Here is a 23850-nt window from a genome sequence, read left to right as displayed (position 1 = left end):
CTTCTTGCAGGGTCCCCCAGGCCCCGCAGGCCCCGAAGGCAGACAGGGAGAGAAAGGGGCCAAGGTAACGTGTTTTGGGGCCAGGCCGTGACCACGTAGACCTCCCGCAAGGGAGCCCAGAGGGTGGGGAGTGGACAAGCATGTGGGCAGAGAAGTCCGTGGAGGCCGAGAGTGGCTGCCCCAGGGGCACCTGGCTGGCCTACCTGGGGAGGAGACCTGGTTCTCTCTCAAGGAGGCATCCAAGTGGTGGCCACAAGACTGGGGCTGTCTGCCCTGCCCGCCTGAGGGAGGAGGCGGGTGATAGGTGCGGGATGCAGGGAGCCCAGGGCTGAGTAGTTCTGTCCCCCGGAGCCCTGCGACCTGATGTCTGGCCTTTGAGTTGGCCACACCTCAGCCGCCCACGTCTGAAGTGGACTGTGTCCGATGGTGACCATGTCTGCTGCAGGGCCCGTGCAGAAGATGGGATGCTGTCACCCATGCAGCTGGCTTGGGGCCTGGCCCGGAGCACACGGGAGGCTATTCTGCCAGTGAGGTGATGGCAGCCCGGGCTGGCACTGTCTGCCTCCCTCCTGGAGGCGCCTGTCGTTAAGTGAGACGGGAGGTTGTGCGGTTCCATCTCTGCTCGGGCAGTGGCGCTGTGACACCCAGTTTGTGTTTGGCGCAGTCAGTGGAGACTGGGGACCCCTGCTAGCCGGGGAAATGATCGGGATGGAGACTTGGCCAGGGCAGCTTCCACAGGAAATGTGGAGAATTAGGGCAACCCTGGATATGGGGTCACCTGGGGCTCTTCCAGAGGTGCCCAGGGTTTCCGAGCAGTGGTCCTGGGCCAGGGTGCCTGGAGCCTCGAGCTCCAGACCTCATTCTGCCCTCCACCGCCCTGCAGGGAGAAGCCGGCTTGGAAGGCCCTCCTGGGAAGACTGGCCCCATCGGCCCCCAGGGGGCCCCTGGGAAGCCTGGACCGGATGGCCTTCGAGGGATCCCCGGCCCTGTGGTGAGTAGGCTGTGAGGGGCGGAGGGGTTCCCCAGTGGAGGGACGGGGGACCAGCGACTCATGCAGAGCATCTCTGTGTTTCAGGGAGAACAAGGTCTCCCAGGATCCCCAGGCCCGGACGGTCCCCCCGGCCCCATGGTGAGTGACATTCCTCATGGTGAGCGTAGGAGGTGGGGTGAGTTTGCCACCCGAAACCCCTAGGATGAGGACTCTGATCCCTCTGCCTCCTCCCACAGGGTCCCCCAGGACTTCCCGGCCTCAAGGGAGATTCTGGTCCCAAAGGTGAAAAGGTAAGAGGGGCCTCCCTGCCCCAGCAGTTGTGACTCAGGGCCTTCAAATTTGTGACCGTGGGTCTCAAACTCAACAAGCTCTTGATCCGTCACCCGAATGTGTGAAGCAGTTGCTGCAGGCTGGTGGTGGGGACCCTGAGGGGTGACAAAGGAAAATAGACACGCTGTGTTTGAGGCTTGGCCCCTGCCCTTGGGGGCTCCTGAGCAGATCGGGAGATCCCGGAGGCCCCTGCGGTATTGACGGAGAACCTTCCGGCTAGGCAGAGAGGCCCTGGGTGACGGGCGTCCAGGATCCCAGGTTGCTGCTCTCCCTGGGCGGGTGGCCCCAGATCCTTCCTGCAGGAGGTGTGAGGACATTTCTGCAGTGGGAGCAAAGCCCTTTTATTTTTCCTAACTGCTGGGAATTGTTTTCCACTTGCACTGATTTATTTACAAACATAAAAGGTACTCAGGAGTGAGATGGTTGTATAGAAGCAGAAGGCAATGAGGGCCCTCTCATTTCCTCTCTGACATCCGCCACCACCGCCCCCAGCCCCAAGGCAAATGAGAGCTGGGGCTGCCTTGCGAGGCTTGCCCTGGGTTCCTAGAAGACAAACATAGCGAATGTCATGGATTCTTCTTTTTTAAAAAAACAACCCATGATTGTAATATCTGTAATACTCTGTATCTTTCTTTCCGTGTCAGTCCACAAACTTTGTTTTAGTTCTCTATAGGAGCAGGCGTTCGGATTTGCCATAAGGAAATTGGAGAGCATATACGAAGAGAAAGACAGAGATAAACATTACCACTCAGGAAAACCCCTTTATCACTTTGGTCTGTCTCAGTGTCTGTGGCTCCCTGTCTGTTTTTAGACATGACTGTGGCCAGCGAAGGGCCGCCTCGGACCTGCCGTTTCGTCACCTGGCCTCTCTGTTGAGCTTGTTCCCCTTCCAGGGGAGGCTGACCATGACATAAAGGTTCCTGTGCCATGGCTGTGCTGCGTGCTAACTGGCCCACCGTGGCCGAGCATGAGGCGTGGCTCCCTCAAATGCCCCTTCCTGTCTTCATTTTCCCACAGGGTCATCCAGGCCTGATCGGGCTCATCGGTCCTCCGGGTGAACAGGGTGAGAAGGGTGACCGTGGTCTCCCCGGCCCCCAGGGCTCCTCCGGTCCTAAGGGAGAACAGGTGCGTGAGATGGCACTTCCTGCATGTGGGCTGTCGAGAGGCATTTTAGATCCCTGGGGCAGGCACCCAGGGGACTGGAGGCCATCAGAGCCTGGAAGGACGTCCACACGTCGGTTGAGTCCGGTCATCCTGCTTGGCAGATGGGAACACTGAGGGGCTGGGCTTGCCCAGGTGCACAGGGAGTTGGGCAGAGCTGTCTCCCAGCCCCGTGCCCTGACTGGCAGGTGGGGCTTCCTCCTCATGACCATGGGGGCCCCCAGAGCTGGAGGGACTTGGAAGTCACGTCATTTTGCCTGGTTCCCAGCCCTGTGGGAGAGCCTGTCACCCCCTGCTTGCTCAGGAGGTCACTGGTGACAACCACAACCAGCTGTGTTTGCCAGTGCTGCAGGCAGAGTGGCTGTTCTGGCTCCTGCTTCCACCTTGTCCCCAGCTGCCCCCAAACTGTAGCTCACTGGAGTTTGCAGCCTCTGCAAACCATAGCCAGGAAACCCCATGCAGAGAGCTTCACTCTGTCCCACAACTCTGAGTGACTTGGAAGTGGCCTGGGAAGGGTGACGTGTGCCATGGAGGCAGGAGAGGGGATGAGGTGACCTGTAGTGCCTCTGTCCTTCCCCCATGAGTCCTTATTCCTGTGTGGGAATCTTTCCTTCCTGAGCAACGTGTGACGGGCACACACATGCACAGTATGCTGTGCCCACCCACACCCACGCCTCATAGGATGCAGGGGACAGGGCAGGAGCAGGCAGAGCCCCTGGAGGCTGGGAGTAAGGTGGCACCCTCACTATGGGCCCCAGGAATGTTACAGGACATGGCTGAAGGGTGGAGCTCATTGCAAACCCTACCTCGCTGGCCACTGTTCTCCATGCCATTGACTGTTTTCCTCGGCCGGAGTCCCCAGGCCACAGCGGGGTCCTCGGAGGAGTGCCGCCCAGGGTGTGGTGGCCCAGTGACCACGAGAGTTAGAGAGGCATCCAGGGTCCCCACAGCCAGCGGGAAAGCACCCCTGTGTCCACCCTATTTGCTCACCTGCTCTCACCTCAAACCGTGGTCTTGGCGGCGTTGCCGATGAGGGTGTTGGGTCGGTGTGCAGGCTTGGGGAGTTTTGGGGTCCTTACAATGAGCTACAGCCCAAGTCCTTGCAGGGACAAGGTGAAGGGAGGGAAGCACTCCCTCCCCAGTGAAATACGGCCATCAGCCCTCCGCTAGGCTCGCCCCCAGCTTCTGCCCAGAGAGAGCTCTGAGTGGAATCCAGGGCTGTGGGGGGAGGGGCTGCAGGTGGCTCCAGCTGCCTGGGTGTCTGTGGCAAAGCTAGTCGAAGTTGTTCTGTGCCGGCATCTCAGCCCGGGAGGGAGCCAGTGGGGAGAAGGGGTCTAAGCGGAGGTTCCACGCTCCAAGGATGCAGAAAGCACATTTACAGGCTGGACAGGACAGTCAGCATGGACGGGACTCCCCGCCCAACCCCTCTGGGCTTAGTTCTAGAGGGGAGACCAACACCATGAACAGGAAACAGCAAGAGGGACCCAGGCCAGGGCCGCAATGCCAGGGCAGTGGTTTCTGTATTTCCAATTGAACGTGAAAAGAGGTGCTCAGCCCGAAGTCCTCAGTGGCCTGGGGGATGAGAGCGAGTTCCTGGCAGCCCGGCCAGGGGAGCAGTGCCGAGGGCTGGCAGCCTTGGGGTTGGATGCTCAGGTTGATGACTCCCCCAACACGCACAGCCCAGGATCGGAAAGCAGCCACAGGAGGCTGCTGAGGGGCCAAAGGGCACATCGTGGGGAAGGGACAGGGGGAGCCGAGGGGTGTGGCTGGGTAGCCGGGTCCTAGCCCTGCGGCTCCTCCTTGTCTGAAGGTGATAACTTGCATTTTCTGCTCCTTTTCAGGGTATCACTGGTCCTTCTGGCCCGATTGGGCCTCCTGGGCCCCCTGGCCTGCCGGTGTGTATCTGGGAGGGGCGTGGTCATTCCTGGGAGGGCAGGGAGGGTGGGGATAAGCTTTGGGGCCTCAGTGTGGAGCTGGAGAATTGTGAAAAAGTCACACGAGAAGCTGGAATTGGGGCCTCCAAGGTAGATTTGCCCATTAACTCAACATTGGGGTTCCAGGAGACAGAAGAAAGGAAGTGGTGCTGCCCGGCCCTGGTTTTGGGTGGGGAAGACAGGGACGGGAAACGGTGGCCATTTCAGGGAATGAGGCTACTTGTCTGTAGGCATCTGGGGAGGGTGTGGAAGGTAGTAGTTGGCTCTCCAGCCCTCCCAATTCCCAGGAGCCTGGCCAGCCTGGCCCAGACAAGAGCAGTTAGCTCCCCTCCTCTGGCACCACTGCCTGGGTCTCACATCGCTGGGAGACCCAGCATTCCCAGGGCATCCCCACAGCCGCTGGGCTGCAGGTGCACATGGCCTCCGGGGGCCCCTGGCACGCTGAGGGCTGGCCCCTGCTGTGTGCTATCAGACAGAGCTGAGGGTGCATTCCATCAGCCCCTTCTGAGCCAGGACATGCTCTTTTCCACTGACCCCTGCGGCTGTCTGAGCTGGGGTTTCCTAGCCAGGGTGGGTGGTAGGCCGGCCGGGGGCAGGTAGGACCACCCTGTGTCTCCACGAGGGGTGAGCACCAGCCAGGCCCCGAACCTCCTCCCACTGTAGCTGGGCAAATACAAGCGTAGACTCCTGAGGGGGATGCGGGTGGGAGAGGGGCGAGGGGTGATACTAGGCTGGGCAGGACATGGAGCACGGTGGGGCTGGAGCTGGACCCGGCTTGCCGACGTTCTGCCCTCCTCTCTCTGCAGGGTCCGCCTGGTCCAAAAGGTGCTAAGGGCTCCTCGGTAAGTAACATGCTGCCCCAGCCAGGCCAATGCCTGGAAGGTAGGGGAGGGTGAAGGGTCCCCGGCACAGGAACAAACCACCCAGACATCCATCCTAGCTCAGGCCCTGCTGCTCACCATCCTCCCATCTTTCTAAACTAACCCATGGCGGATTGAGGCATGTGGGCTGCTCGACCCCTGCCCCAGGAAGGGCTCTATCCCTCTCTGTTCTCATCTCAGGGATCCAGGAGGGTACGGGTGTCTCTGCCATTCTCTTCTCTCCTGTGGCTGTGGGGCCAGCTCCCCCACATAGGTCTCCAGGGACCATTCTAGAGCTGCAGGTGGATTCAAAGTCCCCTCACGCCTCTGTGACCAAGGGCTGATTCTTTTCTTTCTCCCCAGGGTCCAACTGGCCCGAAGGGTGAGGCAGGCCACCCAGGACCCCCAGGACCCCCGGTAAGTAGCCCTTGAAGCCCAGAAAGTGGGGCGGGGGCTCTGGCTAGCTCCGAGGGAATCGAGAAAGCAACTGTGTGTGTAACCCCTCCTGAGACTCATGAAGCCCGTGTGGCATGCCGGGGCCTTGTCCCTGGCATGCAGCCGGGGAAACGAGCCACACAGGTCTATCCATAGGAAGCTTACAGGCCAACTGGCCCTGGGAAGAACAGCTGGCCAAGAGAGAGAGGATACATGTTTGTGTGTGCTGTGTATGCATACGTGTGTGCATGGTATGTGAATGTGTGAACATGTAGTATATGCATGTATGTGAATGGGCACGTGTGTGTGCATGTCTGTATGTGTACATGCATACTGTATATGTGCATGCATGTGTAATGTGTGTGTACATGGTCTGTGCATGTGTGTGCATGGGTATGCATGCATATATGTGTGGGGCACATGTGTGTGCATGTGTAGTGTATGTGCATGTGTAGTGTGTGTATATTGTATACGTGCATGCATGGCCATGTGTGTGTGTGCATGTGTGTGTGCATATGTATATGTGTACATGCATGTCTGGGATATATGTGCATGTGTATGTGTGTGCGTGTGTGTGTGCATGTGTGTATTTATAATGTGTGTGTATGCATATGTGTGTGTTGGGATGGGGGAGCACTAGACAAGGCCCTGGAGGTGAAAGGTGAAGCCCAGTTTGAACCAGGGCAGGGCAAGTGCACTATCGGACCCCCCCCTTTGGTTGTGGAGTCTCTCCAACTCCCATCGTCATCTTAGCTGGGGCCTCCTGGAAGTGAATGGCTCTTTGCATCAGGAGGCATTCATGTGGCTCCACTGTGTTCAGCCCCAGCTAGGGCTGCAGAGGCAAGACTGGGGAGACCTGGTCCCTTTCCTCAAGGCTTGGCCTTTCGTGTGGCTGAGGGCAGGATGGTAGATGCAAGCCCAAGGCTGCAAACTGTTAAGTTTCAGCTCTAGAGAGAAAGGAGAGGTGCTCTGTGCTGGCAAGCACCTGGCAGTGGGGATGGGTGTGGAATGTTCCAGAGACTGGAGGAAGGGAAGGAAACAGTTCTAAGGCGGACAGATGTCCACGTAGCCCAGGTTGCCAGGCCCCAGGGAACCGCCGGAGATGTGGCCCCAGCTGTCCCTGCTCTGCTCATATCCTGGGACTCTTCCCATCCTCCATCACCCACCACTGCTCCTGTTCTGTCCCCCAGGGCCCCCCGGGAGAGGTCATCCAGCCCCTGCCGATCCAGGCGTCCAGGACGCGGCGGAACATCGACGCCAGCCAGCTGCTGGACGACGGGAATGGCGAGAACTACGTGGACTACGCGGACGGCATGGAAGAGATCTTTGGCTCTCTCAACTCCCTGAAGCTAGAGATTGAGCAGATGAAGCGGCCCCTGGGCACGCAGCAGAACCCCGCCCGCACCTGCAAGGACCTGCAGCTCTGCCACCCCGACTTCCCAGATGGTGAGGGCCTGGGGGGGGGGGGCAGGGGTGGCCCCCCAAAGCGGGCATGGACCTGCAGGACACATGGAGTGTGGCAAGGACAGTTCAGCCAGGCACAGCGGAAGGGACAGGATGGGCAGCCACAGCCTCCCCATCTGTGGGGCAGGGGTGCGCGAGAGCCTCCCCTCTTGAACTTTATGGAGGCATCTCAGGGTGAGGCCGGGCACAGAGGCCAAGGCTTTAAGGTCAGACCCTCCAGGTTCTCACCTGGTCTTAGGCATTTTCTGGCGGGGTGACCTGCTTGAACCTCGTGTTCCTGACCTGTCAAATGGGAACAGAAACATCTCCCAGGAAGAGGACAGAGTTGCATGAGGCAGTGCCTGAGAGGCTGGCACAGTGCCGGTGGAAGTAAGGGTCAGTGTTAGGACTGGCATCAGATGCTGTGCTTGGGCAAACGGCCTTCAAACCCCGCAATACTGTAAAAACACATCCTCCTCCTCACCGTCATAGCATCGGGCACCAATTGAAGGATAAATTCACATTAGCTTGTCTTCCCCCTGGGAAGTCTGAATGTTCCCCCTACAAGATTCGAGGGATGTTCATAGTTCCAGTAGACTCTGATCCTGCATGCATGAATTTCCAGAGTTCCTTCCAGAACCCTCTCTGCATTTCTGTCCACCCAGAGAGTGGTCCGGACCCCAACCCTCCTGGCCACCAGAACACGTACCCAGTTGCTTCATGCCCCAGCTGTGTTCTTGGTGAATGAGTTTGTCCACATCTCTTTATGGGCCCAGCAGGAAAAGCAAAATGCAGTAAAGTAAGCCCCAGAAAGGCCCGTGTTGGCAGCATTCCTGGGGCGTGTATTTTAACTGCTGGACTGAAATGTCATAGCAGCTTCCGGAACCATCCAGGGAGCAGTCTTCCTGAATCTGCCTGCCTCCCTGCCCGTCTCTGAAATCCAGGTGAATACTGGGTCGATCCTAACCAAGGATGCTCCAGGGATTCCTTCAAAGTTTACTGCAACTTCACAGCCGGGGGGTCGACATGCGTCTTCCCTGACAAGAAGTCCGAAGGGGTGAGTAGCTGCGTCCCTCGATGGCCCCAGCAGGGCAGTTGTCACAGACAGGGCCATGTGGAGGGCTTCAAGCATTTCTTGTGTATGGAGCTTTAAGACTGAAAGCCAGAAATGAATCAGTTTCATAAGTGAAACTGTTCTTCCAGAAGTAGACCTTAAATTGTTTTAAGAAAATTTTTAGCAATAAAATAGGTTTGTGCAGTCTGAGGTCTGGAAAGGTGGGAGGGCTTTCCACCTGGCATCCTGCCATCCCAGGGCTGGGACTTCACTCACTGGTTGATAAAAGCTTTTCTCCAGTGACTCAGTGGTCCCACTGACCTGAGACCCCCCATTAGAACCATTTAAAGGAATTGGGAGCAGGTATAATAATGTGAGCCCGAGACATCTTCCAGAAGCTGCCCTTTGCCTCAGTTCTTACTATCCAGCTTGTTTCTGTGGGTTGGCCCCAGTCCCTCCTGAGTGCTTTGTTTTGAAGTCTGTTTAGTCAAGAATTCGAGGTGGGGAGCTAGGCTCTTTTGAGATTCTGTGGCATGTCACTTAAATACTCACGCCTGTGGCCTTTCGGAGGCCTCAGCTCTGTAGCAGGAGTTTGTGTGCATGTGGATGGTGTGTGGGCACATGTGGATGAGTGTGTGGATGGTGTGTGGGTGCATGTAGATGATGTGTGGGTGTGTGTGGTTTGTGGGTGCATGTGGATGGGTGTGTGAATGGTGTGTGTGTGTAGATGCTGTGTGGATGGTGGTGTAGTTGGGGTATGTGTGTGGATGATCTGTGGGTGTGTGTGGATGGGTGTGTGGATAGAATGTGGGTGCATGTAGATGGGTGTATGAATGGTATGTGTGTGCCTGGATGCCGTGTGGTGTGTGTGGATGGGGCGTGTGTGGATGGCATGTGGTTACATGTAGATGGTATGTTGGTGCATGTGGATGGTGTGTGGACAAGCATGTGGATGTTACATGGGTGTGTGAATGGGTGTGGATAGCGTGTGAGTTCATGTAAATGTGTGTGGATGGTTTGTGAGTGCACGGGTATTAGCGTGTGGATGGTGTATGGGAGTTTGTGGATGGTGTGTGGATGCATGTCTGGGTGGGTGGATGGCATGTGGGTACATGTGCAGTGTGTGTGTCTGGTGGGTGGGTGCATGTGGCTGGTGTGTGGGTGTGTGTGGGTGGTGGGTGCGTGTGGCTGGTGTGTGTCTGGTGTATGGGTGTGTGTGGTGTGTGTAGGTGGTTGCACGTGGCTGGTGTGTGGGTGTGTGTGGATGGTGTATGGGTGGTGGGTGGGTGCATGTGGCTGGTATGTGGGTGTGTGTGGGTGTCGTGTGTGTATGGTGTGGGGGTGGGTGGGTGTGGATGGTGTGTAGGTGTGTACATGGTGTTCAGGTTGTGGCTGGTGGGTGTGTATATGGTGTGTGGGTGTGTGTGGCTGGTGTGTGGGTGTGTGTGGTGTGTGGGTGTGTGTGGCTGGTGTGTGGGTGTGTGTGGTGTGTGGGTGTGTGTGGCTGGTATGTGGGTGTGTATGGTGTGTGGGTGCGTGTGGCTGGTATGTGGGTGTGTGTGGGTGTCTGGTGTGTGTGGGTGGTGTGGGTGTGTGGATGGTGGGTGTATGTGGCTGGTATGTGGGTGTGTGGTGTGTGTGTGGATGGTGTGTGGGTGTGTAGATGGTGTTCGGGTGTGTGTGGCTGGTGTGTGGGTGTGTAGATGGTGTGTGTGTGTGTGGCTGGTGTGTGGGTGTGTAGATGGTGTGTGGGTGTGTGTGCATGGTGTGTGGGTGTGTAGATGGTGTTCGGGTGTGTGTGGCTGGCGTGTGCATGCATGTGGATGGGTGTGTGTTGCTATCCCTCAAGCATGCACCTGAGGCAGGTCCAGCGTTGGCCCAGGCCAGGCAAGGACTGGGTCTCCCTGTCGCTCCTGGAAGGTGACCAAGCCTGCAGCTCTCGTGCCCCTGCATCAGCTTGAACGGCCACTTCTCCATGAGCTCGCAGTTGTCACGTGGCCCCAGGCAAAGGCCGCCTGTTTCTGGGGCCGCAAGGGTTTGCTGTGCAGGTGGAGACCTGTGCACCCCTGCAGCCTCCGCTTCCTATAACAACCTCAGCACCCCAGTAGCAGTTTCCTGCCAGGGGAAGAGCAGCTACGTTCTCCCCAGGGACCGCCATCCCCTTATCCCTCAATCACGCCCTGACCGTGACCGCCATCCCTTTACCCCTCAATCACACCCTGACCGTGCTGAGCTCAGCACCCACTCTGGGTTAGGAGCCCACTGGCTGCAGTGGAGGCTGCACATGGCTGGAGATCTGTGGGGCTCCAAGTGTAGGGGTCCCCTCCCCCATCTGAAGTTTTAACTCCTTGAGAACCTGCCTTCCTAGTGACAAACCCTGTTCAGAGAGAATCCAAACACGGGGGCCTTCCATCTCGGCTCTCGCTTCCCTCAGTCTGGCCAGAGGCCCCGCATGGAATTCCCTTCGAAAAGAGGTTTCTCGGCCCTCCTTCGCGGCCTGCCTCTGCAAACGGGTGGCCTTGCCGCTGTGAAAGTCACGGGACAGACTCCTCCAAACTCAGAGGTTTCCTGGGAAGCCGCGGCTGGTGTTCACGGCACAGCAGTGTGGGGCTGCTGGGCGACCCCAGGCTCCCCCAGTGTTGACCAGCCAGGCGTCCACGGGCTGCAGCCTCGGGCTTGGGCTACAGCTGCTTGGCCAAGGGCAAGTAGAGACGCTCTCCAAGGTGGCCCCTTGGACCTGGAGGAGGCTCACAGCAGAGGCTGGGGGAGCCCATGCTTGCCCACATCCTGGGGCTCTTCCAGGAAGAAGCTGCCTTCACACCGCCTGGGCTTGGCATTGACAGTGGCAGATTTGGAAACAAGAGAGAGGGGTGGGAGAGCTCTGGGTGGGGTGAGAGGCAGGTGGGACACCCCTTTCCTCCAGGGGATCCCCTTTTCTGGCCTTCTTGGCACAAGGCCAGCTCAAGAAGAAGGCTGGGGGTATCAGCCAGGGATCAGTCTTCTGTGTCCTCATGGCGCACAACGTGGGCCCTGGTCAGTCCAGGGTGGGGACAGGCTGGCCCTGGGGGCCCTTCCACTCCACGCCTGCAGCAAGTGGACCCTCGGGCAGCCGGGGCTCCCCTTGTCCTGTTTTTGGGACCCAGCGTGCAGGTCTCCCCTCAGAGGAATGGCTGCTCACCCAGCCATCCATCCGTGGCGTCACCGAGGCCTGCCCTGCTGGGCCCAGCCTGTGTGTCTGCAGCCTCGGCCTCTGTGGAAAGCAGGTCCCAAGTGGGAGCCCTCCCAGGAAGCGGGCACAATTAGTGCCCCATGGCAGCGTGAGCTGGCTGCACATGATCCAGGCAGGCAGCCGAGGAGCAGCCCCCACCCGCACACGTCTCAGTCTCCAGGAAGGCTCTACCACACACACAGATGCACACCACACACACCACATATCCCACACCACACACACAGATACACGCCACACATGATACACACCACACACACAGATACATGATACACATACCACACACCATACACACCACACATCACACACACAATACACACCACATATACCACATACCACACACAGAGATACACACCACATACACCACACACACACACAGATACCACATACACACACCACACATCACACAGATACACACCACACATCACACAGATATACACCACACACGATACACAACACACATACCACACACAGATACACACCATACACCACACGCATGACACACATCACACATACCACACACAGATACACACCACACACACACGATAAACCACACATACACACATCACACACACAACATGCACCACACACCACACACAGATACACATCACACTTATCACACACCACACCACACACAGATACCACACACCACACAGACACACCCATAACATGCCACACACACCACACACGATACACACCACACATACCACGTACCACACATAGATACGCACCACACATCAGATACACACCACACACACAGATACCACACACCATGCACATGATATACACCTCACATCACACACACAGATACACACCACACACAGACATTACACACAGATACACACCACACACAGATACACCCATAACACACTACACACAGCACACATACCACACACACAGATACACACCACACATCACACACAGACCACACATTATACCACACACACACAACATACACAGATACACACCACACATCACACACACACATACATACCACACAATCACACACCACACACACAGGTACCACACACTCAGATACATACCACACATACCCTACATACACCATACACACAAATACACACCACACAGATGCATACCACACACCACACCCACCACACAGACACACACACACACACCGCACGCACACAGTCTGGTGCCGCAGCAGCCAGGCAAGGCTGTGAGGATGGGATGAGGATGCCCCACCCCTCGCCTGCAGTAAATGCTGGCTTTTATTGCCATTCCCTTGGTCATTCATTCATTCGTTCATTCGTTCATTCATTCCCTCCCTCAGTGAGTGTTTCCAGCAGTGACTGAGCACCAGGCGCTGGCCTGGGGCCTAACATGCAAAACGAGAGAGGCAGAGCGCATCCTTCCTGGGCAGCAGCAGGGGCTGGAGGGCCGGGGCCAGGCTCCTCATACGGCCTCCAGTCTCCCCGAGGGCCCGGATCAGGCTCCTCACGCAGCCTCCAGTCTCCCTGAGGGCCCCAGCCAGGCTCCTCACATGGCCTCCCTGAGGGCCAAGGCCAGGCTCCTTACATGGCCTCCTGTCTCCCTGAGGGCCCTGGCCAGGCTTATCCTCACACGGCCTTCAGTCTCCCCGAGGCCCGGATCAGGCTCCTTATGCAGCCTCCAGTCTCCCTGAGGGCCCCAGCCAGGCTCCTCACGTGGTCTCCCTGAGGGCCAAGGCCAGGCTCTTCACGCGGCCTCCTGTCTCCCCCAAGGCCCAGGCCAGGCTCATCCCCCGAAGGGCCTGGGCCGGGCTCATTCTGACGTGACCTCCAGTCTCCCCAAGGGCCGGGGCCCCCAGGCTGTGTCGGAAGCACTCACTGGGCCCTCCCTGCGGCCCCTCGCATGAGGACGCAGGCACCAGGGGCCGGGAGAGCGTGGGGCCTTGCTCTGGAGGCCGGAGAAGTAACCCTCTTGTTCTGTTTCTCTCCCTCCCCACCTCCCCGCTGCACGTTTAGGCCAGAATCACTTCTTGGCCCAAAGAAAACCCGGGCTCCTGGTTCAGTGAATTCAAGCGTGGGAAACTGGTAAGGTGGCCTCTGACGTCTTTGCGGTTGTCACTCTAAACCCGCCTATCTCGTATCTTACAGAGTAAAATGGCCCGCTGGCCCAAAGAGCAGCCTTCCACCTGGTATAGTCAGTACAAGCGAGGGTCCCTGGTAAGTGGCCACCTCGGCCCGGCCACCTCGGCACTGCCTGCTTGCGGCACGGCTGGCTCGCGGCTCTGCATGGCACCCATCGCCGCCATGTGTGCCACACCGCTCTTGCCAAACTGCTCCATATCACGTGACAGCAAGACTCAGCTAGGTGTGGAGTCCTCTCCCCGGCCCCCGCCACCCTGACAAGAGTGTGTTTCTGCCTGGAGTAGCAGATGGTTTTCCATTTCTGTGTAGGGCGCCCAGAGCTGGGTGTGGGCCCCAGCCTGAGCTGATCTTCTGCCCACAGACGGTGCAGCCCCAGGCACCTGGGCACTGAGGTCAGACGCTCCAGAAGCAGGAGCGCTTTCACTGTGTCTGATGGCAGGGCAGAGGACACGGATCCCAGACCACTTAAGCCATTCACAAGTCCTTCTAGGACCTGCACCACGGATCCTCTCTCCCCGGCTGCTCAGGGCTGAGGGCTGTCTCTCTGCCCACTGGGCTGCAGATTCCCAGTTACACTGCACACCACTGTACGAGTCATGTTTTCACTTTTGGGGATCGAGTCTTACAGAATCCATCCCTGAAAGGAAAAGACATTGGCCTCCCAGGAAAGAACCACATAGGAGGTTCTTCTGGTCGGTGTAGTGCCCAAGAGCCAGTCTGGACACACTGATGTGAGGACAGTGGCTGCTTCTGCCGTGTGGAGTGCCGCTAGGAACCCCACCAGAGTTTGATTTGGGCCCTTTTCTGGAATGAAGAGGAGAGTTCCATCTCTTCTCCCAGCAAGTTAAAGGACCAAGGTTCCAGAACACAGACGGGTTCTGGGTGTCATTTATGGCCCAGATTCTCCTTCTGTCCCTCCCTTCTTGGGATCTAGTGGCCCCACTCCCAAGTGGTCCTCAAAGGAGGGCCTTGCTCACTCAGAAGCCAGCCCGTGGGTTCTGCGGCTTCTAACCTGACCATTTGCCATTGGTTGCTGCACCCTGGCACCAGCCCCAGCCTCCCTGGGTGGACACGGAGACCATACTTTCCCCGAGGACTCAGAGCACTGGCCCTGAGCCGCCTTTGCCCTGTCTGCACCTCGGAAGCCCCTCGTCTCGTAACCTGAAGGCATTCACAGCTGATTATTTATCTCTTGTGCCCTCATTGTTGTTGATTTCAAGTCATATACCAGCTCGTTTGCAGACACTCCGAGGGTCTGTGCTCACCGTGGCTGTGTTTCTGGAGGCTTCCTGTTTTGTGGTTTGCTGTGGACTTGCAGTCCTCTTCTCCTTTCCTCCTCCTGCTTTTCCTTTTCCCCGCCTCCTCTGTGCTGTGTTCCAAAAAGAGCTGCTGGCATACAGAAGGACCTGAAACGCCCAGGGACAGGGAGGGCCCGGGACCAGGGCTGCTTGGCCCGGAGGGACAGAGTGTAGGGGATGCTGGTGTGTGGCATCAGGCAGGGAAGGGGCCCTGGGGGTGAAGCTGCTGGGGGCCGAGGTGGCAGGGTCCATTCTGCAGTCTTACGGGTAGTTACCGCCTGTGCCTGGCACTGCCGTCTCCCCGCAATGACAGCTCTCGGCCTCCAAAAAGAGCCTCTCACAGCACCCTCCAAAATGGGAAAAGCAGAAACAGCCTATTTTCCTCGCTTGGAGGAAATGGCTGTGAAGCCTCATTTGCAGCCTTCAGCCCGAGTAGCCCATTCCCACCTCTCATCCTGTTCCACAGACCGTTGATGAAGGGTGGGGTGAAGGGACAACCCAGGGAACACGTCAGCTTACTTGAGGATCTTTCCACGGCCTTATTTCTAGCTCTGTGAATATCATACGTGGACAAGGGGTAGATGGGGACCTCTCAGAGATACCCGGATTTTTCAGCCGGGTGCAGGGGCTCATGCTTATAATCCCAGCACTTTGGGAGGCTGAGGCGGGCAGATCGCTTGAGCCCAGGAGTTTGAGACCAGCCTGGGCAATATACCAAGACTCCATCTCCATTAAAAAACAAAATGCAAAAATGGGCTGGGCGTGGTGGCTCACACCTGTAACCCCTGCACTTTGGGAGGCTGAGGCGGGTGGATCACCTGAGGTCAGGAGTTTAAGACCAGCCTGGCCAACGTGGCAAAACCCCATCTCTACTAAAAATACAAAAATTAGCTGGGCATAGTGGTGTGCGCCTGTAATTCTAGCTACTTGGGAGGCTGAGGCAGGAGAATCTCTCGAACCCAGGAGGCAGAGGTTGCAGTGAGCTAAGATTGTGCCACTGCACTCCAGCCTGGGGGACAGAGCGAGACACAATCTCAAAAAAAAAAAAAAGAAAAAAAAAAACCAGAAATGGGAATTTTATCTGAGCAGGGCTACCCACGATGCACCAATATTGAGAGAATACTGCAGAGAACCTCTCCCACCAGGAGAGCAGGGCCTCACCGTGGGACCCTGGGGTTCCAATGCAGGGCAGCGTGCCCCATGCCCCCGGGTCCCCCTGCTGACCCACGGGCACTGGGGGCTTCAGGTCCTTCTGTGTCCGGTGCTGCCCACCGCCGCTCCCTGTGGTGCACACCCTTCCTCGAGTCAGTCACGTTCCCTCCCGGAAGGAGCGCCGGACGGCCCAGCCTGTCGGTTGGTATTCACTTTTCCTCCTCAAGGTTTGCCTGTAAGGTTCTCGTGGCCGCGTCCAAAAGCGTGGAGTTCGCCGATAGCCCTGGGAAGGCCCAGGCCCCAGGCCGGCTGCTCACTTTGGCCTCTTTCTAGTGGCATCTGTTGAAAAAGTGGGTCCTGCAGTGTGTTCACCCTCTTCCCACTCCCGGTGCCCAAACACTCATGGCAATACTGAAGTCAGTTCCCTTCCCGTGTTCACTGGGGCTCTTTCGGAGCAGGCCAGAGGCAGGGTCCAAAACACAACACCACGAGGCAGCGCTTGCACAGGAGTGGGCAGAGCAGGTCTCAGGTGCTGGCTTTAGCCTGCTTCATTCCCTGATGCTGCACACAGGACAGGCTGCCCTGCCCAGCCAGGCCTTCCCTGCAGAGAGGGTCCTTCAACGTCCTGCCTGGGCCGAAGAGATGTGTGCTTCATTTCGGGGAGCTAAGATGCATCAATGTCCCCTGGCAGTGTCAGGTTTTTCAGAAACCTTGACTTTGCAACAGAGATGCAAAAGTGAGATGCAGCATCGCTCAGGATGCCCTGCATGGGCCTTGTACCTGGTGGAGCTGAGCAGCTCAGTCCTGGATACCCAGCTAGTGATGCTGGAGGGGCCACCTAAGAAGTTGCACATTGTCCTTCTCTGATGCCTTCCCTAGATTTGTGCAGAGACTGGGAGGGCTTTCAGGGAGGGTCAATGTCACCAGAGTCCCGGGCTGACCTTTGGCACAGGCAAGGCAGGCAGATGGAGCCACTCCTGCCTCAGGAAGCCTGCTCGCTGCCCTGAGGAGACACTTCTGGGAAGGGGAGGAGTGGCCTTTCTTGCCTGGCCGTGCCAGACATCATCCGGGACCCCCGTGTCTCCAGGAGGGTCCCCGGTCACCCCAGCCATCTGCACAGCCCTGACCCTCCCTCAGTCTCGCCTCCCCTGAGCACCTCACTATAGCTGGCCCACTCACTCTCTGAGGCCTCGTGTCCCCTCTGGCTCCAGCTGCTCACAGTCTCCCTGGCCAGGGCGTTGTACATCCTGGGCACCCAGCAGATGGTCGTTTGTTCACATAATCTTGTGAGCACCTTCCTTTGCTGGTGTTGGGGCACGATGATAGGGACAGGGGGCCAGAGCTGGAGTGGAGGGACATAGGGAGGGCTGGGATGCAGATCAAGGTCCCTAAGCCGGCCCTAGAGGCTGGAGGTGGGGAGGAGCCTTCCCTAGGAGCAGTGTTCTGGGCTGTGACCCGAAGGACAGCAGTGGGGGCACCTCCTGCTGGGTGGGGAGTGTCCCAGGCAGAGGGAGGAGCCGTGCAGTGGCTCGGGGCAGAAGGAGGACGCCTGCTGTCCAGGGCGCAGGGAGAAGCGTGGTGCAGCTGGGAGGGGGGCTCTAAGACCTCCTCTCACCCACAGGGAACCTAATGCCCATCTCTGGCCCTGCACCCCTCTACTCAGGGGAAACCAGGGCTCGCCTGCTGCTCCAGGTGCCCCGACCCAGCTGTCGGGTGCAGAGCTCTGCGTTTCAGGGATGAGAGGCAGGCCTTCACACAAGCCGTATTTTTGAGAATGGTTCTCTGTTCACTCAACACATACAAACCGGGCAGACCCAGATCACCATCTGGGATGGAGGCGCCCAGGTGGCAGAAGGGGAGAAGAGCTGTGGGTGGGTGTGCAGGGAGAGCAGCTGCAGCTGGCACTGCAGTGGGTGCTGGCCCAGGAGACACTGGCTGCCGTTCACCATGCGGCAAAGCTTGATCGAGTGCACACTGGGCAGCCATGGGGCCGGTACCAGGGCCAGTAACGAGCAAGAAGGATGCCATCCTGCCGTCTCTGAGCTTATAGTCTGCTGGGGAGACAGACACTGTGACAAACTAAGGTTGGGAAGGGCAGCCACAGAGTAAGTGCAGGAGCATCTGTTCTGGGTAGGCTTCCTGGAGGAGGCAGCACAGGTGCCGAGCCCTGAAGGAGAAGCACAGGCCAAGAGGAGTGGGTGGATTATTGAAGGCCCTGAAGGACGTGAGGCATGGTTCCCTTTGTTCCTGGGAACACCCAAGAGAGCCCATGTGCTCTGGCCTCGGCGGGGTCTGTGGGTACAGTGCGTTTCCAGGTAGTGCCCCCGAGAAGACCACAGTGTGGGTGAAGCCCAGGGCAGTGCAGACGTGGGGCTTTGTTGCTGTGTGTCCCTGCCCTGCTGAGCCCCAACCCCCCTGTCCCCCCAGCTCTCCTATGTGGACGCCGAGGGCAACCCTGTGGGTGTGGTACAGATGACCTTCCTGCGGCTGCTGAGCGCCTCTGCCCACCAGAACGTCACCTACCACTGCTACCAGTCAGTGGCCTGGCAGGACGCAGCCACGGGCAGCTACGACAAGGCCATCCGCTTCCTGGGCTCCAACGACGAGGAGATGTCTTATGACAACAACCCCTACATCCGCGCCCTGGTGGACGGCTGTGCTGTGAGTATCCCGCGCCGCCCCCAGCATCCCTTCTCACGCCTCTGTGGGGTTCACTCCTCACTCAGCACCGGTTTACCTGTCCCCAAGATGCCTGCCGGAGGGCAGTGAGGGCCCCGGACCAGGCTCTCGCCCCAGGCAGCCCCACAGTTGCAGGGAGACTAGGAATCCCAGGCGTATGCACCCAGAGCTCCGGGAACTTTGGAGAGTTCTGTGGGTTAGGACAGGAAATCTGAGACCTGGCCGGGAAAGCCAGGGGCCTGGGTCCCTCGCCCCATCCAGGGCTGTGGCATGGAGTGAGGAATGGAGGACCCGTTGTGGTTCCAGTTTGGAGCTGGGAGCCTCCCTCTCCTTGGACAGGGCACGGCCATCTGGAAACACTGCAGACAGAGCTGCCAGCTCTCCGGACAGCCCGGCCCATGGGCCCTCTCCGTGTAGGGAGAGCTGTTCTGCTCCCAGACAAGAGAACGGAGGCCTGAGCGCCGGGAGGCTTGCTCAGACCTCACGAGCAGTCAGGGCTGGTATTGGTGCTCATACCCATGGGCCTTCCCACATGCACGCCTTTCCCCTCCGTACTCAGTGAGCTGGGCTCACCTCCGCTAAGGTCTCCTCGAGACTGCCAGGGCCATCGCACAGGTCTGGGATGTGCCCGCGTGTCCTGGAGGTGTTTAGGGTGCAGCTGTGCCCCATTAGCCCAGGCCTGCGGGAGCCTCAGACATGTCCCCCTCGTGTGGCCTTTTAGAGGCTGGAGGTGGGAATTGCTGAGAAGCCCAGCCTGTGGGTCTTCCTGTCACTGACATTGGATCCCATTCTCCCCACCACTTATTCTTGAGAGACCTGCGGAAAGCACCCCTTAGTGCCTCGGTCCTTTTGTGTTTGTAGGAAGGAACGCCTGAGGCTGGGTAAATGGGAAGCGGTTTACCCAGCTCCCAGCTCTGCAGACTGTGCAGGAAGCATTGTGTGGTGCCAGCATCTGGGTCCAGTGATGACCCCAGGCTGCTTCCAGTCTCGGGAAGGTGAAGGGGCCAGTGCGTGGAAGGCACAGGAAAGAGGAAGCGAGAGGGTGCCAGGCCCTTTTTAACAATCAGCTCTCATGGGAACTAGTAGAGCGAAAACTTGCTCATTACCCCGAGGGCAGCACCAAGCCCCGTGACCCAGATGCCTCCCACCAGGCCCACCTCCAACATTGGGACCACATTTCAACGTGAGATTTGGAGGGGGCGAAGGTCCAAGCCATGGCACCGGCCCAGGCCAGCTCCTGAGGGGAACGGGGCTGGCGTTAGGACCGGCCCTATAGGTTGCCCTCCTCTGAGCAACACGGATGGGTCCTCAGAGTGAGGCCTGGGCAGGCAGGAAAGCCAGAGGGTGGTGCCGACTGAGAGTGCCAGGCCCGTCTGTAGCCCTGGGAGCAGAGTGGACCTGGGTTCCAATCCCACCTCCCCCTGTCCAGCACCGCTGCGGAGCACCTGGCCCTCAGCCACAGGACGCTCAGCTCCTGTTCTCTGCTGCCCAAGGGCTGCACTGAGGGTTAAAGCTGTGTCTCCCAGGGCCATCCCGTGGCCAGGCCCTGCTCAGCTGGGGCTGCCCTCACTGGGAGTGCTCACCTCTCCTCCCGGCTGCCACTGCCTTCTGCGATTGGTTGGGGTCAGTACTTCGGATCTGACTGTGGAATATGCAGAACTCATCCCTGTGTAAGGCTGATGGATCCAGATCCCTGGGAAGAGGCATTTGAAAATGTCAGGGACCTGACCCGTCCTCCCCAGATGAGGATAACATAGCACCTGCCTCACAGGGCTTTCTGGGAAGCACATCAAACCATGCCTTTACAGTTCAGAATTGTGTCTGACCCACTACAAACCCTGGATGAGCACCCAGTTCCTGTGACTATTTTTAGATCATATGGACCACAAGTGTAAGGCAGTAACATGGAGGTGAAGAGAAATCAGGAACCCTGTAAAGGAGAGGCAGGACCTGGAGGGACAGAATCCTGAGTTTGGCTTTGAGCTTCCTGGCTTCCATGGCAAAAAGGGAAACTAGTTGGCCCAGTGGGTGTTGTCTGGTAAAGGGTGAGGAACAGCTTCCCAGAGAGGGGAACGTTCCCTAGATGACAATGCTAGAAAGATGGATCCCACAAAGGACCCATGGAGGTTAAAGGGCGGGCCAGGCCCCCGCTCCCTAATCTGGCTTAGACAGGCTCCTGCTGCTTTTAAGACCTTCCCGGAAGATCCAGCTTCTTTCATCCCAGTTCCTCTTGAAGCTCCTGCCCCTACTCATTCCATCAGCAAAACCCACTTCTGGGAGGTCCCAGAAGTCTTGGGCAATGCTTTCTGACTCAGAACCTGACTTCCTGGCTCTGCCTGCATCCTGGGATAGGGTCAAGCTGGGATCACTTAAATTCCACAAGCAGAGAGAGCTCTTGCTCAGTCCAGTGTCCCCCAGTGATGAGGGTGTGCTGTTGGCATCTGGGGAAGTGTGGCCATTGGTTTGCAGGACATTCAACTTTGCCAGTCTCGGGTGTGCCAAACGCCTCCAGAAACACTCCCCACTTCCGAATGTGAACCACCGACACGAGTGTTCCCTTCTTTCCACATACGCAAAACCTGAGGCCCAGAGAGTTACGGCGGCTCACCCAAGGTCCCCAGGTGTGATAGAGCTGAGGCTCGTAATTCCCACTGCAGCATTCTTCTCACCATAGCCCCTTCCTGGCATAGCTGCACCTTGAATACCTCAGTTGACAGTGATCTCACTACCTCCTGAGACAGCCCAGGCCATGGTTGCAGAGTCTCAGGATGAGGAAGCTCTTCCGAGAACTGGGCTCAAGTCTATTTGTACTATCCGCCCATCGCCTCCTGGTTCTGGTCCCATCAGCCATGCAGAGGGAACTGGGTTCAAGAGCAGTTTCCCAGCCCAAGCCGTTCTGACATCAAGGCCCGACGGCTCTCTGATGGGGGACCGCAGGCTGTTTGGCATTCTCGGCCTCCACCCACTAGATGCCAGTAGGAGCCCCCTACCGAGTGACGGAACCCAGAATGTCTCCAGACACCTCTCCCAGGGGCAGAATCTCCCCCATGGAGAAGCACCATTCTACACACAGAACCAAGGTCTGAAGGGAGCTCAGAGGGTTCCCCTGCTGCAAGGACAAAGAGGACCTGCTCCTTCCTGTCTCCCATGGAACCCAAAGAAGCTGGCACTTCTGGGGCGAGATCAGGACCCTCGAAGCTGAGAACCAAGTGCAGCTGCCATCCAGGCCGCGCCACCTCCTCAGGCAGTCAGCAGCATGGGTCTGGTTAGCCGCCCAGCGCTGCAAGTGCCACCCCAAGAGGAGACCCTGGCTCGCTCTCTCGCCCCTTCCCCATGGTGGGCGTTCCTGAGTTCCACAACTGTCCTTGGAGTGTCTCTGCGTGCAGAGGAGGGATTGGGATCACAGGGATACCCAGACTGCACTCTGGGCAGGGAGAGGAGAAGCAGCTCCCTCCCCAGGGCCGTTTTACTTCGGGAAAGCAAAGATTCTGACTTTGAAAAGATGGAGAGAGAATGGCTCAAAACCGCCTAACCCCAGTTGGCAGGGGCAGGCTCTGTGGCCAGGTTGGACAGAGGTTTGGGTGGAAGGGTGGGCAGTGGCAGCAGTGTGGAGCTGGGGTGCGGGGTGGCCATGGGGGTGGCATGCAGGGACGCTGGCCCAGACTCGCAGGTGCCCTGCTGACCCCAGTCCCTGACAAGCCCAGCCACAATTTGAAAAGTCACAACCCTCTCATTTAATTATGGAGGCTGCTGCAGGAGGCTCTGATGCCCCGAACTCGGGCCAGCGGCAAAAGCCCTGCCTCAGCCCCCGGAGGTCTGCGTGATTCATATTGTAATAACGGCCAAAGAAATTGGAATTCCAGCGTGGGCATCGTTTGGCTGGGGCGCCTGATTGACGGGGCCGCTGAGCGGGCCCAGTGGAGAGGCAAAAATCACCTGCAAGAGGGCCCAGGCACTGCACTGCATAAATCCTGGTGTTTGTGCAGCTTTCGATGCCTCCAGGGGGCCATTCTTGGCCTGTAATGGTTATTTATGCCTCTGGAATAACGGGGTAACAGAGCGGCTCGCAGCGGCCTACTTTAAATACGCCCCTCTCTAAGTGCTCTGATAATTGGAGCAGAGGGGTCCCATAAATCCCATGAAATCACCCGACAGCTCAGCAAATGCTGCCCGTCCCTCGGGGGAGAGACTGGTGCCATTGCCGAGAAGGGCTGTGATCGATGCCACTGCTGAGAAGAACTGCTTGCCCAGCCTCCCAGGGGTGGACAAGAAAGGCCGGGCACCGCCCTGCTGGCTTGCTGACCTGTCACCGAGCTCACGTGGCTCCCCAGCACAGCGCTGCCTTGCAGTGGCCGTGAAGCCACGCCCGACCATCTCACTGGACTCCCTGGGTGGGACTGGGCGAGGGAGCAGAGGCCTGAGGAGAGAGGCCTAGACAGGCAGGGGTGGTCTCTGGCTCCTCGCCGGTGGGGAGGGTGAGGAAGTTGGTACCCCTCAGGGCTTCACCCCTGGAGGGTGTGGGTGGCCGCCTCTCATTGAATATCCTGTCTCCGGCCCCGCTGCCCACCCATCCTTCCCAGCTACCACAGAGCTGCAACTGGCCCCTGCCCTCCGTCTCCACAGGAGAGCTGTGGCCACCCCCAGGCGGGCTTGTGGGACAGCAGCATCCCAGCTGCGTTCTGCAGGGCTGAGCTGGCCACAGGGTGCTGTCTGCCCCACAGTCGGCATTCTGTGGAACTGTGTGCTTTTGCTGTCAAGTCCCGGGATGCCCTATGGCGAAGTCCTTTAGGACAGCGTTTCTCAAAGGCCAGTCATGAAGATGCCTATCAGAATTGTCTGCATTTTTAAATGCAGATTCCGAGTCCCACCCCAGCCCGACGGAATCAGCCTCTCTGGGGGGGGGTCAGAGCTGCAGGGGGTTAACAAGCTCCCTGAGAACTTGCGTTCGCTCTGAAGTTCCAATCCCAACCTGAAAATCCTTCCAGGCCGAGCCAGCTGTAGTAAGGAGAAAGGTGTTCCTATCGAGGCAGGGTTGTGAGAAGGGCAGGGTTGCGGGGAGAAGTGGACATTAGGAGGTGACGTTTGAGACTTTCATGGATAATAGAAGGAATGCATGCAGGGAGGTAAACTTCTTTCCTTCTCACAGCACCTCTGTGACATTAGCGTGCCCATTTTCCAGCTGAGGAAACTGAGTCAC

General features: G+C 58.2%; 1 protein-coding gene across 2 annotated transcripts in view; it reads left to right on the top strand.

Annotated features, from left to right (window-relative positions):
- The window catches only part of COL5A1 (collagen type V alpha 1 chain), a 210114-nt gene that overhangs the window by 182064 nt on the left and 4200 nt on the right, over window positions 1-23850 (top strand). The window contains exons 54-65 of one of the 2 annotated variants that reach the window (XM_055270439.2): window positions 11-64; window positions 884-991; window positions 1076-1129; window positions 1228-1281; window positions 2339-2446; window positions 4324-4377; window positions 5223-5258; window positions 5640-5693; window positions 6902-7157; window positions 8099-8211; window positions 13531-13599; window positions 18402-18635. In XM_055270439.2, the coding sequence (XP_055126414.1) occupies window positions 11-64; window positions 884-991; window positions 1076-1129; window positions 1228-1281; window positions 2339-2446; window positions 4324-4377; window positions 5223-5258; window positions 5640-5693; window positions 6902-7157; window positions 8099-8211; window positions 13531-13599; window positions 18402-18635 (1194 nt within the window). Of the gene's footprint in view, window positions 1-10; window positions 65-883; window positions 992-1075; window positions 1130-1227; window positions 1282-2338; window positions 2447-4323; window positions 4378-5222; window positions 5259-5639; window positions 5694-6901; window positions 7158-8098; window positions 8212-13398; window positions 13468-13530; window positions 13600-18401; window positions 18636-23850 lie in introns of both variants that reach the window. The other variant, XM_055270438.2, reaches the window with a different exon arrangement.

This window comes from Symphalangus syndactylus, chromosome 3, assembly GCF_028878055.3.
Source record: "Symphalangus syndactylus isolate Jambi chromosome 3, NHGRI_mSymSyn1-v2.1_pri, whole genome shotgun sequence".
Classification (NCBI taxonomy): Eukaryota; Metazoa; Chordata; class Mammalia; order Primates; family Hylobatidae; genus Symphalangus; species Symphalangus syndactylus.
This window is presented reverse-complemented; position numbering and strand designations above follow the sequence as displayed.